At 40.3% G+C, this 17,018-nt stretch overlaps 1 protein-coding gene across 2 annotated transcripts in view; it reads right to left on the bottom strand.

Annotated features, from left to right (window-relative positions):
* MTR (5-methyltetrahydrofolate-homocysteine methyltransferase) overlaps window positions 1-17,018 on the bottom strand; it is an 89,689-nt gene that overhangs the window by 44,254 nt on the left and 28,417 nt on the right. For both annotated transcript variants that reach the window (XM_075596481.1, XM_075596482.1), the window contains exons 7-14: window positions 16,942-17,001; window positions 16,209-16,303; window positions 8,485-8,585; window positions 7,051-7,112; window positions 6,464-6,531; window positions 5,178-5,257; window positions 3,380-3,492; window positions 2,913-3,053 (exon numbers count right to left, since the gene is read on the bottom strand). In XM_075596481.1, the coding sequence (XP_075452596.1) occupies window positions 2,913-3,053; window positions 3,380-3,492; window positions 5,178-5,257; window positions 6,464-6,531; window positions 7,051-7,112; window positions 8,485-8,585; window positions 16,209-16,303; window positions 16,942-17,001 (720 nt within the window). The remainder of the gene's footprint in view (window positions 1-2,912; window positions 3,054-3,379; window positions 3,493-5,177; window positions 5,258-6,463; window positions 6,532-7,050; window positions 7,113-8,484; window positions 8,586-16,208; window positions 16,304-16,941; window positions 17,002-17,018) is intronic.

Here is a 17,018-nt window from a genome sequence, read left to right on the forward strand (position 1 = left end):
CACTGCATGGACACACCTCCAGGAAGAAACTTCCAGCCAATAGAAACACTGCAATGCATATATAAGTTTTACTACGATCTATGGGACTTCCCCCTCACACTTAGCCTTGAGAAAGCGTTTCTAATCGCGAAACGCGCGCGTCGGCATCTGTCACGTGCATGCGCGCCATCAGTACTCACGTGGCAGCATTATCGAGTTGCAGAGCAAACAGCTGCCAGACGGCTAACATGTACTCACTTCAATGTTGGGCAGGAGTCTTTGTGGTGACTCGGTGACGCATGGTGAGGCGAGGGCTGCTTGATTTCCCTTGTTATTTTGTTGCATTAGTGTAACCAGCACTCCTAACGGTGGTAGCACATTCATTAATATGTGCATAGGCATACCAACAGCCACACCGTTTCTAGGGGTATATTAGCCACGGTGTGTGCATTTATGAGTGGTATTAGCTCTCTGTATTTATGGACTTCATGAGCTAGTACCCAGGTGATTTATATGTGAATTAATATGGTGCATATGTGACTGATTTACCTTCACTAGATCTGTATACCATATGCTCATTGGGCAGTTTACTAACAGTGTGTTCAGTGTTGCTTTGTGGCAGTATTATAACAGTGTCTCTTTCTCACTCAGCATCCACCAAGGAACCTTTTCCTGCACATTAGACAGGTGTCTTTCCACCATACACAGCTTTATAGTGGCATTAGCACTCCTGACAGTGGAAGCACATTCATTAATATGTGCACAGGTATACTGACAACCACACTGCCTATAGGAGTCTATGAGCCTCTGCACATTGTGTTCAGTGTTTAACAGCCTACTCCTTTACTATTCTGGAGTTAACCAGTTGCTGTTAGGTGGCTACATGTTGGATTGTAGAGAGAGTCTATACTTTCCATTTATGGATTTATGATTTGCAAAGTGAGAACACACTGGTTTGAAATACTGATCTTTTTTGTCTGTACCTAGCATATTATGATCAATTTCACATTTCACCTTTACCATCTGGGAGCTGTCTGACACCTGAGACAGGTATTGAACAGCCCCTCACTGATACCAGCGTACATCTAATTAACCACTAATAGGGATTACTGTATACCGGCTCCCTGGGACAGTTTGATCCAATTAACCTCAAATTGTCGCCTTACTTAGTTACCCGGAATACCATATATATTCATCATAGGGTATCATATATGTGTGTCATTTGTTGAATTTTAACACCCATTATTTTAATTAGTATAGCATTAAAAATTATTTTTAATTTTCACATCATACATCAGGGGGTATTGAGTGCTTATAGTGAGTTCTTGCTTCTTTAATACTCACCTTATACATCACCCATTAGCACCCTACCCCCACACTATTACTTTGTACTTGGCTGAAGCGGGGTTCTTCTATATTGATTTAACACTGAAAATATCAGGAAGGATGCCAGAGGATTGGATTCTGCTGGGCTTTGAGGAGAGAATCCAGTCTAGCAAGGAATGGTTATGCGATTTCAGGTTTGTCCGTGTGGTTTGGGAAATTAGTTGTGATAGGTTAAGTGACTTGAGTTGTATCTGGATTTTGTGGTTTTTAGGGTCAAGCCAATTGAAGTTGAAATCCCCTAGAACTAGCAGCTCACTCTTCTCATTCAGAGAGGAAATGGAGCCAAGAAACTGGGTGATATCAGCCAGGGATTGTAGAGGGGCTTTAGGGGGGCGGTAGATGCCAGCGAGCAAGATGGGCTTAGAAAAGGGGAGGCAGATTTTGCCAACTAGAATTTCAAAAGAGGGTGGGCTTGGGGGGCAATTTAACAGTGTAAATTGTAATGTGTCTGCAATATCAAATAACACCCCTCCTCCTCTCTTTGACCTATCTCTCCTAAAAATGGAGTATCCCTGAATGGCGATATTTGCATCAGGGGTTTTAGGGATTAGCCATGTTTCTGTAAGAACGATGGCTTTGGGTTTATGCATAAGGCACCATGCCCTTAGTTCGTCCAGTTTGGGCAGCAGGCTCTGGATATTTATATGGGCGACAGATAGCCCTTTTTGGAATTTAAAGGTGGAATTCTCAGGGGCATGGGACAGATTTGAAATGGGAGGAGGTTCAATATCACCTGCTAAAGAGAGTAATATTATGAGTAGAAATTTGGATAGTTGTTTGCAAGTAGTAAATTTGTGGTGTTTGCCATTAGAGTGAGAAGTGGTTGGTGTGCTGGTTTTTAGGGTTCTCCACCAACATTCCGTAGATAGTGCAAGGCTTTTGAGTAGTCCAGGGTGTATGGTGATGTTGGGTGTGGGCCCGGATGGAGGAGTTTGTAGTGTATAGAGGGAGTAACATCTAAATGAGGCCAGGAGAAAGAAAAAAGTTAAGATACATAGCAGGTTCATTATGCCAGAGGTAGGCAGTGCTGCATGGAGCTGTTAGGAGGCTGAATAATAATAAGTGCTTATTTTATCATTTTCAATCTAAATTGAAAACCACAAAAGCAAAAACTATTGTTTACTGGTTATTGGTTATTATACATTTTCTGTGTTTCATCTCTAAATATTATGGAGGGACTGCAAGGATATGTTCCATGAAAATAATGGAATGAGACTTAGGCTGCGTCCACGTTACTGCTGACTGCGCTTGATCAATTTGTTCGGCCACACTCACGTGGCGCGCGCTCGTGATCCTGCACGTAAGCTCCCGGGCGCTGGGCCCTTGCCGAGACAAATTAAATTGACTGAGGCGCGCTGAGGGGTCACCTGACCTCCTCAACCAATCAGCGCCAGTGTTTTGGCCACGCTTTTCCCCCCCACCCACCCCCCCCCCCCCCCACTTATAGAAAAAGTTGCCGGACACCCGAATGCTCATGCTTATAGAGTTGGTGACGTCACCACTCTCGAACATGAGCTCGGTCTGCGGCACGGGGGACGCAGCCTTACCTTGGAGATGTCTGGTTCAGAAGCAATAAAGTTACAAAACTTGGCCATGGCACTGGGGCCGTCCAGCATCCCGTCATCCATATTGATGTCCAGAACCTGAGCTCCCATCTCGACTTGGGTCTTGGCAATAGTCAAAGCCTCCTGCAGCAGGGAAACATTAGGTAGATGGCCAGATTCACTAAGAAGCAGTAAAAATCGGGGAGAATAACTCTACGTTAAGCAAATTAACTTCAGATATACTAAGCTTATCATATGCAGAAATAAGTTCCGTAACTCAGCTCATCAGAATACGTGAACAAGAGAAACGTTGTTAACGGGGGTTATTTTTAAATAGTTTAACAGGGAGTCATTTCAGATAGCATGTACAGGGTATGTGCCAATTGTAGTGTATATGCAAAACACGGTCACATCAACTGAGGACTATTTTAGAAAGCCCTAACCTGCATTCTTCTTCTTCCCAGGCTTACCTCGTAGTTCCCTGCCATGATGAGTTTGGCAAATTTTCTTGACCCTGCCACATTACAGCGCTCGCCAATGTTCACAAAGTTTGTGTATGGTCCTATCCTGAAGGGCTCCAGACCTTTATGAGCAGAGAAAGAAAACAGCTCAAAATGTAATATAACTACACTATATAAAGTACTGTATATGCACAGATATATCAAAGACTTGCTGTCTCCAGAGCGGCGGCCAAAAAAGCTTTAAGCCGCGGCTCCGGAGATGGTGCGGACGCGGATTCATGTTTCTGGTTATATCGATAATCCTCCGGCACCGGAGCAGTCGCAGGAAGTCTTGCTACATCTGTATGTTCATAAACATAATTGCAATACCGCTCATGGTCAGGCTACAGTAATACAGCTCTCAGAGAACAGTCAGAATGAGGTTTTCTAATCAATGTGGGTGCTGTATGGCTCCTAGTGGCGCCACTGCCCAGACTCCATGTTGACATTTTAGATTGCAATCTCCCCCTGTGTAGATACTCATGATCACGTAATTGCTAAAAACAGTGCTTCATACAGTAATATATATATATATATATATATACATATTTATATATACATATTTATATATATATATATATCATATACAGTGATATACTGCTCACTTCCTATTAGCCAAAGCTTATTTAAAATAGTGAAAAGAAGATCCAAAACACATTATTGGAAGTCTCAAAAATAATAACCTTGACTCATAGTGTGTGACGGAAGTCTGGTGTTGGTGGTTAAAGTACAGTGGTTTGCAGAAGTATTCACTCCCTACCAATAATGTCATAAATTGAATTACAAATAATGTTTTTTTTTTTTTTTTTTTCAAACTATTTTTATTCAAAGTAGAAGCTTGTTACTGGGGTAGGTCTAACCTCACCTAATTCTGTTCTGAATTAGAGAGAATTTCTCGCTGCCGGGGGAAGCAGCGAGACCTTGACTGTGGTTTAGACTGTGTCTAATAAAACGTTAGACACACTTACTTTATTTCTTCATTTACTCAATATTAATCTTTTAGTCTGTTTACCAAGCAAAACAGTCCATCTAATCTCAGCCTGACTGATTAGGGGATTGAATTGTCCAATATAATCAACAGTTCACACAACAAATTTGTTTTTGTTTTTTAGAACGTTATGTCCTATTATTTCATATTTATGTTCTTTTGCTAATGACACATCTATGAAAGAAACCATTCTGCCACGTCCCCAGCAACTAAAAAGTAACAAATGCATATTTTAGAGTCAAGTTTACTTGCCGTCTTATAGCACTAATGCACGCTTTTATTTCTTATCAGGCGGGTTTTGGAGTCGTTAAAAGTTTTATGAACGTTTTATTTCCACCATTTTTCCAACCCTCCTACAACATCGTCACAAACATTGTATCCCATATCTTTTTTTAAATAATAAGAAAGTTACTATTGTATTTTGAACAGTAGAGACGAGTGAACCTGTCCAAATCCAGGTCATCTAAGTTTGCACAAGCTTGCAAAAAAAGTTTGAAAATTCTCTCTCGCTCTAAACTCATTTCAGGCTGTGTATATTTTTACTCAGCAAACTTTTAAACTTTAAAAAAAAAAAAGATAGATTTTTGAAAGTTTGAGGGGGAAAAAAACCCTGCAAATTTCGCAGACATCGTGAACTTGGGCAAAGGTTATACATCTCTATCAAACCACGTCTGTTCTGAAAAAATATAACTTTGAAGGAGCCGCATCAACAAAACAAATGATCATCTGATACAAACACTGTGCTTAAAAATGCTGAATGCTGTTTTATCCGTGACTTACCAGCGAGTAACATGTATTCATCAAACACAGATGGAGCAGGAATTCTTGGTTTGCATTGCTTCACTGCTTCAGCAATCTCTCTGATGGAAGGGAAGAGAAAGGTCATTAATGGAAGTCATTCCTGTTGAGGTGTTTTTCCTCAAGTGCCCTTTGTCATTTTAAAAGAAAGTTGTGGTATCATAAGGGTAAAAGATTCCAGCCCTGGCAATTGTATGTACAGTTATAAAGGCCTTTACTGTTGGGTTTGCATGTACGAAGCAGTACTATTTATCATTATATATGTGTAGCATTTTTATTCTTCAGGAGAGTATCTTCCTCCTCCACTACTCATGTACTGCAGCTGCTATACCTTCACCACATGATAATTCAAAAACCCTTTGCACTGAAGGCACTTGGAGCTAGCTGAAAAGTTGCAAAATTGAATGTGAGCAGATATCCTCCGTTACGAGGAAAAGAAACGCACACCATGAAAACACGTCAATGATATCCGGCGCTACTAGCTGTGGGATTTATCCTCTCCACCAATAGAACGATAAATAAAAGATACGCTAAAATGACACCTTCATGATAAAATATTTATTGCGATCGGTTCAATAAATATTTTATTATGAAGGAGTCGCTCAGCATAGCTTACGTTTATCAGATTTCCTCTGTTGCCAGATCAAACCCGCCACTAATGATTTAGATCAATGGTACAAATTAATGTGGGATGTACACATAACGAACACATATGGATAAAATAAAGAACTGTACTGTGTAGTTGCATTGATCGCTTATCTCCTGCGAAAAAAAAAATTGAAAAGCTATGATCCCTATTATTTATTGGACGAACAATTGTTTACGTTATAAAAGTCTTCAACCTCACAGGGTTCTTCTTCAGCTGGGGAGATAATTAGTAAAAGGTATAATCACCTAAAGTACTGAATTTTGTAGCATCTGCTAATAATTGTTATGGTCATACTCTATAAGTAAACATAACAGATTGGAAACTATTATGACTTTACCACGTTCATCAAAATACACTTACACTGACATTTCTTTGGAACTATACTGCAAATGCATCTACATTTACTTCTACCAGGTGTGTTAGTTTTCCCACTTATCACTGATATTGTACGGTGTTCTCAACCGTGATTGAGGTTTCATTTTTAGGTCTGATACTATTACCCCCATATTATGCAATCAGTGCTCTGCATGCAATACATCTGCATGATACAGTTCTATTAAGCACCATGTACATTGTTGTAGGAGCTCCTAGGTTAAGAATAACTTGTGTGTTCAATTACCTGATGTGTGCTGGCGTGGTTCCACAACAGCCACCAACAATATTCACCAAACCATCCATGGCAAAATCCTGCAAGCAAAGCAGTGCAATTTCTATGTAATCTCTTATTTTAGAAACATCGTCCATAGCTGTGCATAACATCTTCAGGACCTCTTGCTTCCATCCATTAGAAGAAGCAACAGAGAATGGTTGTATACTTCAAACCATGTAGTCTCTTTATAGAATCGATCCTCTTTCCCCCAACCCCCCCCCCCCAACCCTCATTAAATGTAAAAAAAAAAAAATTAAAAAAAGGACCTTCTAACTTTTCTCAAGTGAACGAACCCTCTCCAAAATCCTACACAAAAAATGATGGTGTGGGAATGTGCTTTGTTGGTGATTACTTTCTGTAAGGGGGCACTTTAGTTTCTGCTGTTTAAACTCTATTTTCTATCGTGGATTGGGATTTATGACTTTATTCAGCATCGTTATACAATGCACCATGCTTTTTCTTTTTACTTGAGTAACTCATGTAAGAAAGATATAAAGACTATAGTTATGAAGACGTGTTTTAAAGTGTATTACATATGCTTATATAGTGTTAGTTACCTTTATATGCTTGGCAGTCACTTCTGGTGTTTCATCATACCCACCAAAGGCGTTGGGGAGACCTTAAGAAATACATTTTGCAGGTTAAAGCACAAATATTTCCATGAAAAAATGGACATATACAAAATTGATTTGATTTAAATGAATATTAGATTTAGTCAAATCAAGACATTAATTAAGTGGCCTTATTTCTAATTAGTGTAACAACCCTCTGGGATTACCATATGTATTTAGAGGGTTAAAGGGCAGTAAGGAGTTAACTACAGAGTAAAGTCCCTCCTACAGTATGTTGCGAAGTAAATAGGCAGGGTCCTGATTACACCCTTTCTTCTGGAAGGTTCAGAGTTGGTCACCTGGTCCAGTGTGACTCAGCAGAGACTAAGCGCTGCCCCATTTCTGCCTAGAGACAGGGAAGGAGATGAGAGGCTAAAAATAAGGAGGGGAAAAGGGGTAGAACCTCAGATCCCTAAAGGAGAGAGAAGGGGTCTCACCTGTATATACTAATAAATAAGTAGCACAGGGTAGGCATCCCTTTCTTTCTTTTATAGGAAGGGAAGTGCCCTAGGAGTTAGGCTCCACTAGTATGAAGTAAAAAGTACAGGCTTCCAGATGTGAGGCCTGTGTCCCTAGGGGTTACCCAAAAACCGGTAGTAGCCCCGGGACTAGCCTGGAGAAGTACAGAGTTGGAGCCCCTTGACACATTCCCTTGGTGAGCATCCCGTGGGTATGAGTACGGCACACAAGAGAATCCACCCCTGCCACCCCAGCACTGAAGCGCTGCAAATGGGATGGGCAGGGCAGAACACAGAGATTAAGGCCTCTAGTAAAGAGAGGAAAGGGTAGCCCAAGCAAGGACCCAAGATGTAATAGAAGAGAATGCCATAGGTTGAATAATCAGTTACGTACAGTATATCCAAGCAACTAACCACATGTTCAAAGTATGTGCCTCTCCAGGAATGCAGTAACGCACCTAGGGAAGAAGCTGTATTTCTATGAAATGTAAATAAAGACCACTCTGTTCATAACTACAAAGTTCCTGGCGCCCAACCTTTCTACACCACCCAGCCACACAGAACCAGCACCCTGATTAGGTAACATACTACGTAAGCCAATGGTAGAGTCTATCCGATGTAAAACTACCTAGAAGTCGGGAAAGGAGTGTTACATTGTTAACCCTTAATTATGATATTTGTAGCACAAGAAAGCAAAGGAGCAACAGTAGAAAAGGGTATAGACTGTATTTGGGGAAAATGGAAAGCTTGAGGAAGCATCTTTTCTGAGCATTGCATGAATATGTTATATATGAAAACATATTGAGGAGTCTTTAATTGCAAGTTGAACAGTTTCCAACATAGAGAATTTATTAACGTAAAAAAATCCTATTTATAAATTAATTTGGCCAGAAAACCGGCTTTCATCGACCATTCTGTTTACCTGCATTTGGATAACAGATGATGTATGACATTGTACATTTCCCGATGGCTTCAATAAAAGGCCTCATTTCAACAGCACCCAAAGCGCAGTTCAATCCAATGCTTAAAAAAAACAAAAAATCAAAAACATTAATATTTAGCATTAATGTGGTTTCAAACCATAGGACACCAACACAAGGATAGTTTTGTAAAAAAAAAAAGAAAAAAATGTACATACAATATTTGCTTTTCTTCTTGTCCGTTTATGGCAACGCACTCAAGTGCAACATAGGCTCCTCCATCTGAGGATAGGACCAAGTTCTTGGTCCCAGAATAAACACTCTCCCTCCCTTCAGTGCCAGTTACGTGTACTGACAAAGCTGGACACAACCTCCCCCCCCCCCAAAAAAAAGAAAAACCAGTGGGGGAGATATGCATTGCCATGCAGGAACTAGAATATTTTTTTTATCCTACATCCCTATGGCAACACGCCCAAGTAGGATATATCAAACCATACCATACATGAGGGAGGGCTTACACACCTACTCACAGCGCTATACTACCTGTAAGATTCTGCCAACCTGTGTGTTATCCTAGTTTTTGAATGTCCAGCCTGCAGTGTTTGCACACATTCAAAGTCACTGCTCTGCAAACTTCTGATTTTTCAGCTGTATATAGCGGTTATAGCTCTTGTAGGATGTGATTTGATCTTGAAGGGTGGAACGAGTCGTGATGACTTATAGGTTTCCAAAACAACATAAGTTATCCACCTTGAAATAGATGATAATGTTGCCTGCCCTTTTCCAAATAGGACAGACAGATTCTCAGGCCATCTGACTTGCTGTTCTGTTTGCACAGCACCAAGGTGCTCTTACCACATCATGATTATAGCGATCTCTCTCATTAGAAGGGGGTGGAAAGAAAGTTTGAACCACGATCTACTGGTTGAGATAAAATTGAGACAAGTTTGCGTCCTCAAGACCACTATAAAACTCGATGGAACTTTAGATAAGGATCCTTGTGAGAAAGGGCCTGGATTCTTCCACCCCCCTCCCCATCCCCCTCCCGTTAGAATCTTGAGTGGAAATTTCTCCAAGGGTTCGACAGATTTCCAGAAGGTACTGGAGTCTTTCTAGCAGAACGGATTTTGCAATAGCTCTAAAGAAGAGGATCATTAAATCATGTGAGGCTATTTTGTGCTTGAAATAGAGCCTCCAATTGCAAATAAGCCTAATTTGTGCAATAACGCAAGCTCCAGTTCATTTTAAATAGTGTGTGTATTTTAGCTTGCGTTTTGGTACCCACGTGAAGACCGAGAGCCTCAGACTTGGTGTTATTCATTTAAAAATTGGGTAGCCTGCCAAATATTTCAATTTCCCTTAAGCTCAGGAAGGGAGACTTTGGAACTGGTTAATGACAGAAGTACAGGCATACCCCGCACGCAATGGGATCGGAACATGAATGTAAAGCGAAAATGTACTTAAAGTGAAGCACTACCTTTTTCCCACTTATCGAAGCATGTACTGCTCTGCAATCGTCATATACGTGCATAACTGATGTAAATAACACATTTGTAACGGGCTCTATAGTCTCCCCGCTTGCGCACAGTGTCGGTACAGGTAGGGAGCCGGTATTGCTGTTCAGGACTTGCAGACAGGCGCATGCGTGAGCTGCTGTTTGCCTATTGGGCGATATGTCCTTACTCGCGAGTGTACTTAAAGTGAGTGTCCTTAAACCGGGGTATACCTGTATGTAGTAGGTAAATAACAAAATCTTGCACTCTGTCACATACCTTTATTCCCCTAATTTAGTTTAGTGTCATTGAGGAAGCTAAAGCCTTGATTATTAGTAGGGCATAAAAGTAGTGAGATTGAGCAAACCAGTTCAGTTTTTTTTTTTGTGTTTTTTTATAAATAGGGAATGGTTTGGACAGGAAGCTTGAAGCCTTTACTGTTGCAGTGGGAACGCTATAAAGGGCATGGATGCCTGCCAGGAAAAAAAAAAAAAAAAAAAAGATCTAGGCCTTTAAGACCCGAAAACATGATGGGCTAACTATTAAAGGCCTTTTCTGCAACCAGACCTAGTATCGCAGTGGGAGTATAACAATTGTGAATAATTGTTAGTTATCCTACGCACGTTATTGGCTGCTTGCCTTTTGCGAACAAACCCTACTTGGTCTGGGTGAATCAATGATCACAGAACTACGTTGTCTTGTAGACCGGATTTGTGCAAATATTTTGCCGTCTGAATAAATTGAGGAAATTGCCCTTCAGCTCGGGCTGAGAGAGGTCTTTTCCTTCTTTTGGGATGACTGATATTATTAAAGACAGCAGTAGCTGGGGTGGTTGTCCCTAGGGTTGCCAGGTGGCTTCTCCAAAAATACTGGACACAAGGGTGAAAGGTGCAACATGCGCGAGACACACACCTGTCTCTCCGCTCCATGCCGTTTCCTCATCTCCTTGGCTCCATCCCCAAGGCACCTTACACCACCTCCTGATTGGCTGCTGCTGAATAATGCAGCCAATCAGAATGAGCAAGCAACCAAGCCCCCTAACAACAGCCCTACTCTCTCCGTGCTCGAGGAAATCCACAGCCCCCCAAGCCGGTTAGGTAACTATGTCCAGAAAAGTAATACATGTCAAGTATTACCTTTAATTTTTTACTGGACAGAGTGTTCAAATTCAGGACAGAACGGTTCAATACCGGACACCTGGCAACCCTAGTTCTCCCATTGAATAATTGATGGAATACATTTAGCAGATGTGAGATTAAAGTTGGCGTATATTTCTTATAGTATGAATTAGTGGAGCTTCCTGGGGCTTTAGAGGTTTTAAGCGTTTTAATAATTTTGATTGGTTAATTAAAAAAAAGTTGTTCCAATGGTGCTGATGTCTGGGCATTTATCAAACTTAACCAATACTTCGCAACTAGAGCTTCCTCATTGTGTTGATATATGTTTTGGTTGTATAAGTTAGAGCTGAGAGTAATATTGCTTAAACTCATTGCTTACAGTATGTCTTCTGTGGTGTGTGGGGTTAGTATGCCCTTTTCTGTTTTAATAGCATATATACACGGACTGTTTATTTTATTACATAGTCTCCTAGCCAATAGCCTGTCCGCTTTATCTGCCTCGTCATAAACAGATGCGGCTTCCAACGCATTGCTTTTTCCGTGTTTTGTAGGAGGGAATTCCGTAGTTCTACCTTAGTAGCATGTAAATGTGCTGCCAATTGTTCTAGTGTTTGCAGTCTGGAGTTTAGCTGCAGCACTTAATCCATTTTGCTTTTTCTATATGACGCTATTTTCATTAGCTGCACTCTCATTATGACTTTATGAGCAGACCAAAGGGTAGATTGGGAAATGTGTTCTGTTTTGTTTAAAAGGAAATAGTATGTCAGTACTTTCTGAATTTTATCACGGACATCTGGTATCCCCAACAGCCAGTTTAGGCACCAAATGGGCCCTGAGGTTCTCTGCTTTAGTCCAGAGATTTTAAGGGTCACAGGAGAATTATTCGACCATGTTCTATTATCAATCTATGCTTCAGAATAAAAGGTGATCAAGTCTAAACCAACAAAACTAAAGTCAATTTTAGAGTATTGCTGATTGGGTGAGGAATAGAAGATCTAGCTTGTGGTAGTTGGATTCATTGACCTTTAAACGTCAACCAAGCAATTTCTTTTTAATAGTTTCAATATTGTTTTAGAGATGCCTTCTTGTGCTGGCCCAGTTTATTCGGGATTTATCTAGCCTCTGATTTAGTACAGAATTAAAAATCACCTATCATTAGGTGCCCAGCTTTATAATTAATTATTTTGTAAAAGCTCCATTGGTGGAATCGTTTCTGGTTCTCATTAGGTGCATAAACCGTACCTAGTTTACCCACCGCTACTATTAATCTGCCTTGTTTGCATTATAGTTGGGTCATTTAAGAGAAGCTTTGCATGATACACAATTCGTCAATACAGGTGAATGAATAATGTGTTAATATTATTTATCTTGAAGTCTACATACATTTTTTTATGGATGCGTTTCCTGGATCCTTATCACGTCAGCATTTTTAAGCCTTCAAGTCTGATATCGCTAGTCTTCTTTCAAGTGGAAAAATGAGCCCATTAACATTTAAGGAGAGAAGGGTTAAATATCCAGTGGATTGCATTTTTTTTTTTTTTTATAAAGTATTGAGGGTGCCATCTCTTATTAATTGGATGGTAGTTGTCTGCAACAATAAAGGATATGTTGTATGTCTGAATTTGTGTGGTCTGACACTCGATATATGTACCGTATATGGAGTGTAATCAGGACTGAATCTGTGTTTGAGGGAGTGGGATAACTAAAGTGAGATGCCTGGGTATGGTAAAGGATATGTCGAAATTGTTTCCAGACATTGTGGCTTGTCGGTATACTTTTAGCAGAAAAAAGAAAGCACTCCAGTGGACTTGGTCACAAAATAATTTAAGTGGTGAAAAAGTAAAAGGATCAATATTTCGGTCCTAGTGTGGACCTTTTCCCACATGAGAACCAAAACCTTGATCCCTGTACTTTTTCACCACTAAAATTTTTTTTTTTTGACCAAGTCCACTGGCATGCTGTTTTTTTTCTTCTAAGGACCTGCTACACTTCAACCCGTTGGGGCTTTCAGAGCACACATGGCAGCTCTTCACTATAATTGTGAGTGCACCTATTCTCTTCCACATCCTTGCCTGTATGTCCGGTTGGGTCCAGAGTAAAAAAGCTCCATTAAGTAGTGTTACTAAACACCAGATCCAACCCTCTTATAATCTGAGCTTTGAAATAAGGGTTAAATCTATAGCAATTTATGAGCACCAACTGAGCATAGCTACTGACCGTAGTAGCTCGCTTTAAAATCCAGGAGGCGCATGGGAGGAATTCGACCATGAGAAAAAAAACAGAAAAAAAATATCTAAGCGTAGGTGTCTTGAAATTATGAAGTACAAGAAAAACTTGGCTCTTATGTGATGCCTACTCACCGTGTGTTAGGTTTATATAGGCACATCGAAAACTATAGCAGTGTAGTTCTTATATGTTGAAATCAGGTAGTTGGTACCTCAATATAAAGGAGAGGAAGGGACCATTGCACAGAACAAGATAGCTTTTTTTTATGTATAAAAAGAATAAGAAACCCACGAATAATGTGTACGATATTAAAAGCATTTAACACAAGTATATAGTGCAAGACGTCGTGAGCTATATCACCACCACCGTCCCCTTGGATGCCGCTTGTGGTCCGGAGCGCCGCCTCTGCCCTGCCGGAGTCTTTCGTGGGCTCTGTGATGACACTTCCGGTTTTGGGTTTCCAGCTCGGTAACGCGTCTGAGGATGCTGTGTCTGTTGGGAGGCCAACATTCTACACGTTTCACTATCAGTTAGCTTCATTAGGAGATTTAAGAACTTGTCTAATAACATGCTTAATAAAACAATATACAATTACATATTGTTGAAACACAAGCAACGTTTCAAGGCCCCTTAGTCAGGCTTATTAATAATAGGGCGCCACTGGATTTAAACACAATATGTGGCTATTTAACTTGTTTCTTTAAACATTGCATAACTGGAAGAATTTCTATATATTAAATGGAGAACTTTTGATACCAAAGGAACATGCAAGTTTATTTACTATACTTTTTGATACATTTCTGTGGAGCTTTCGTACCTAGCGGTGTAGGATCGAGGACACCTAAACGCAGAATGTTTGTAGGACCACTGAGGACTTGGTGAATACAAATTCAAATATTTTATATATATATTTTGCAATTTTGCGTTTCGAGCCCGGTTGGTATCAAACCCGGGGAGAGACCACTGTTTTTTCAGGAGCAGAGAGCTTTAGGCATTGCCGTCACTTTCTGGAGCAAGGATGCCTTTGGAGGGTTAGGGAAGCGGTCACAATGTTCATCCTGCACCATTTCGATAGGTCTCAGTCGTTCCTAGGGCTCACATTCACATCTCTCATACTTGCTTCCTTATTGTCGTGTGTGGCCTGACCTGTATTTTACCTCATGCTTTCGCAAGACATATCTCCATGATCTCTCTCGGGCCAGTGTTACAAGGGCGATGTCATTAAATATCTGAAGGCTGGTCTCTTCAAATAGGATTTCCGGTAGTTTTCTTGTGGCACTTATGACTTTCTCCTTAATTACAGGTATGTAGTGATGTGCCCTTGAGATCACGCCCCTCAGTCTACCATTATCTACCACTATCCCTATTTGTGAGTCTCAGAGCTCTATGGACACTGTCCACTTCAGCATTTTCTAGCGTGAGATCAGCGTAACATGTAAGGCTTTAATTGTTCTGGGGACACCATCTCTGGGATGGCTCTAATCCTGAAATAGTTCTGCCGTGAGCGATTTTCAGCCTTTTCTTGCCTTTCTTTCAGCAACTGGACTTGTTGTTTTAGGGTCCTCATCTCATCCATCTGCCGCTCAGAGATATCTTCCACCGTGGTCTCCAGGTATGTGGTCCTTTCTGAGATGGCTGCCATTTCAGATTTAAATGGCAGGAAAACAGAAGACCAAAGTAGCGCTCTCTCTTCCCCCCTTCACCCCAACGGTGCATCTTCCCCTGCGGCAACCGATTTATGGTGTTTGGGTAAGCTTCAAGCAAATGTGCTTGCTATATGCGACAGAAAGGTGGCCTGGTCAAGAAAATAACAAAATGTAGAAGGGATGGTTAAAGGCCCCTACCCCCAAATGGGCAAAGTTAATGGCCCAGAAGGGAGGATCACAATCTTTATGCTGAGTCCAAGAACTTTGTCCTAACCTCAGCTAGAGGAGGAACCCATTTCCCACTTGGGTGCATTGCCCTAAGGACACAGAAAAAAAGAACCCTTTGAGTTTGTATATAAAGCTGGGCAGGATGAGACATCACTCATGGTAAGAAATAATTGCAGAGAGCCATGTAGATACATCTAAAGACCATACCTACAAGACCAACACTTGTATAGAACATGCAAGGGAGAATACTTTAATATGTATTAATCATTAAAGTAATTAAATGCCAACACCATCTCCCCAAAAGACTAATTTTATTATGTAAAACAAACTAAAAACCCAACATAACATATATATTTTTAAATTAAGATTTCTGTACAATTACACCAAGCTGATGTATGTTCTGATTTTTAAATTATACTGCAAGAAAAAAATAAACCAAAAAAATTATTTGTGGTTAGTGGATGCATAGAAATGCTTCCCAGAAGACTAGAGATGTAAAAATATGTTGCGTCACCGGTATTCTAAATCAGGGAAATCAGACAACAGTTCCTTTCTGCCACCAATGTTCATGGTTTGAGAGGTCATGAATAAACATGTCTGATAGAGAAACCAAGAGAAACCAGAATGCACTTCAATGCTCCTGCAACCAAAGTAAGCATTACATATAAATAGGAGCCTTTACGTTAGCAGTGCTTTCCAAACGACACCTTCGGGCAGAAGAAGTCAACCAATTCAACCCATGCAAGCATGTCATTCAGGGTCTTCTTGTGCTGTAAGGAGTCTTATGGAGTAGCACTGCTTACCTAATATGCCCCATAAATTCTTATCTACCCACAAGTTGGATTTGTCTTGAATGGGGGTCTTTTCAGTATGTTAACCTTCATCGAAAGTTAATGGTCATGCAAGCAAGTGATCAATAAGATCTACTGCAGCTATGTGACCCCTTGGTTTTATTAGACAGCAGAACACAAACAAATACTCCTTCAGTAAACGAATAATAAAGGTTCTCCCTCACCAAAGTGGCTCAGCATGGGACATGCTTATGACAAACGCTTCTCCCGTTTGGCCAGAAAGGGTACGTCCACTTTTATCTACAATGGTTCCTGATATCTAAAATGGTGTGAAGGAGAAAAAGAAAACAAACACATGTACAACATATACAGGAATGTATTATTTTTATAATTTAAGAATATAAAATATCACACAGAAACCGTGTTTAGTGTGATTTGCATGAGAAGGAACTGGGAGGGACTATGGCCCATACATACTTTCACCATTTCAACCTCTAGTTGTAGTAGGATCTACCTAGTGGTAAGAACACAGTCCTTGAAATGGGAGAACATAAGTTAAATCCCAGTGTCTGCAGCTTAGGGGGGGGGGGGGGGGGGGAGATATTTGACCCGAGGTCATATGATCCTTTATACTGCCATTTTTGGCAAATGTGAACTTTTGAAATAATTTCACAGAAAACGCAAAATTAAAGGAAAAACATCTAAAAAGTTTTCAAAACATATTTGCAGACATGTGCACACCTCTAGTGCAGAATACACTGTGCTATAAAAATGACTATTTGAACTAAGATATTATTAATACTAGTCCTTTTGGGGGCAAAAAGGCCTTTGAGTTATCTACATGCATTTGTTGTAAACATTACTGTATTTTACGTTAGTTACACACTACAATACTTATGCTTAGATTTTTCAGTCTTTGCAAACAATATGTTTGAGAGGTCAATCAGATGTACTTACAAAAATGGGCATAGCTTCATATTCTCCTTCAAAGAGTTTCTTGATTGCAAAGAGAGCTGCCTATTAAATAAAATAAA

Source organism: Ascaphus truei, chromosome 4 (genome assembly GCF_040206685.1).
Source record: "Ascaphus truei isolate aAscTru1 chromosome 4, aAscTru1.hap1, whole genome shotgun sequence".
NCBI lineage: Eukaryota > Metazoa > Chordata > Amphibia > Anura > Ascaphidae > Ascaphus > Ascaphus truei.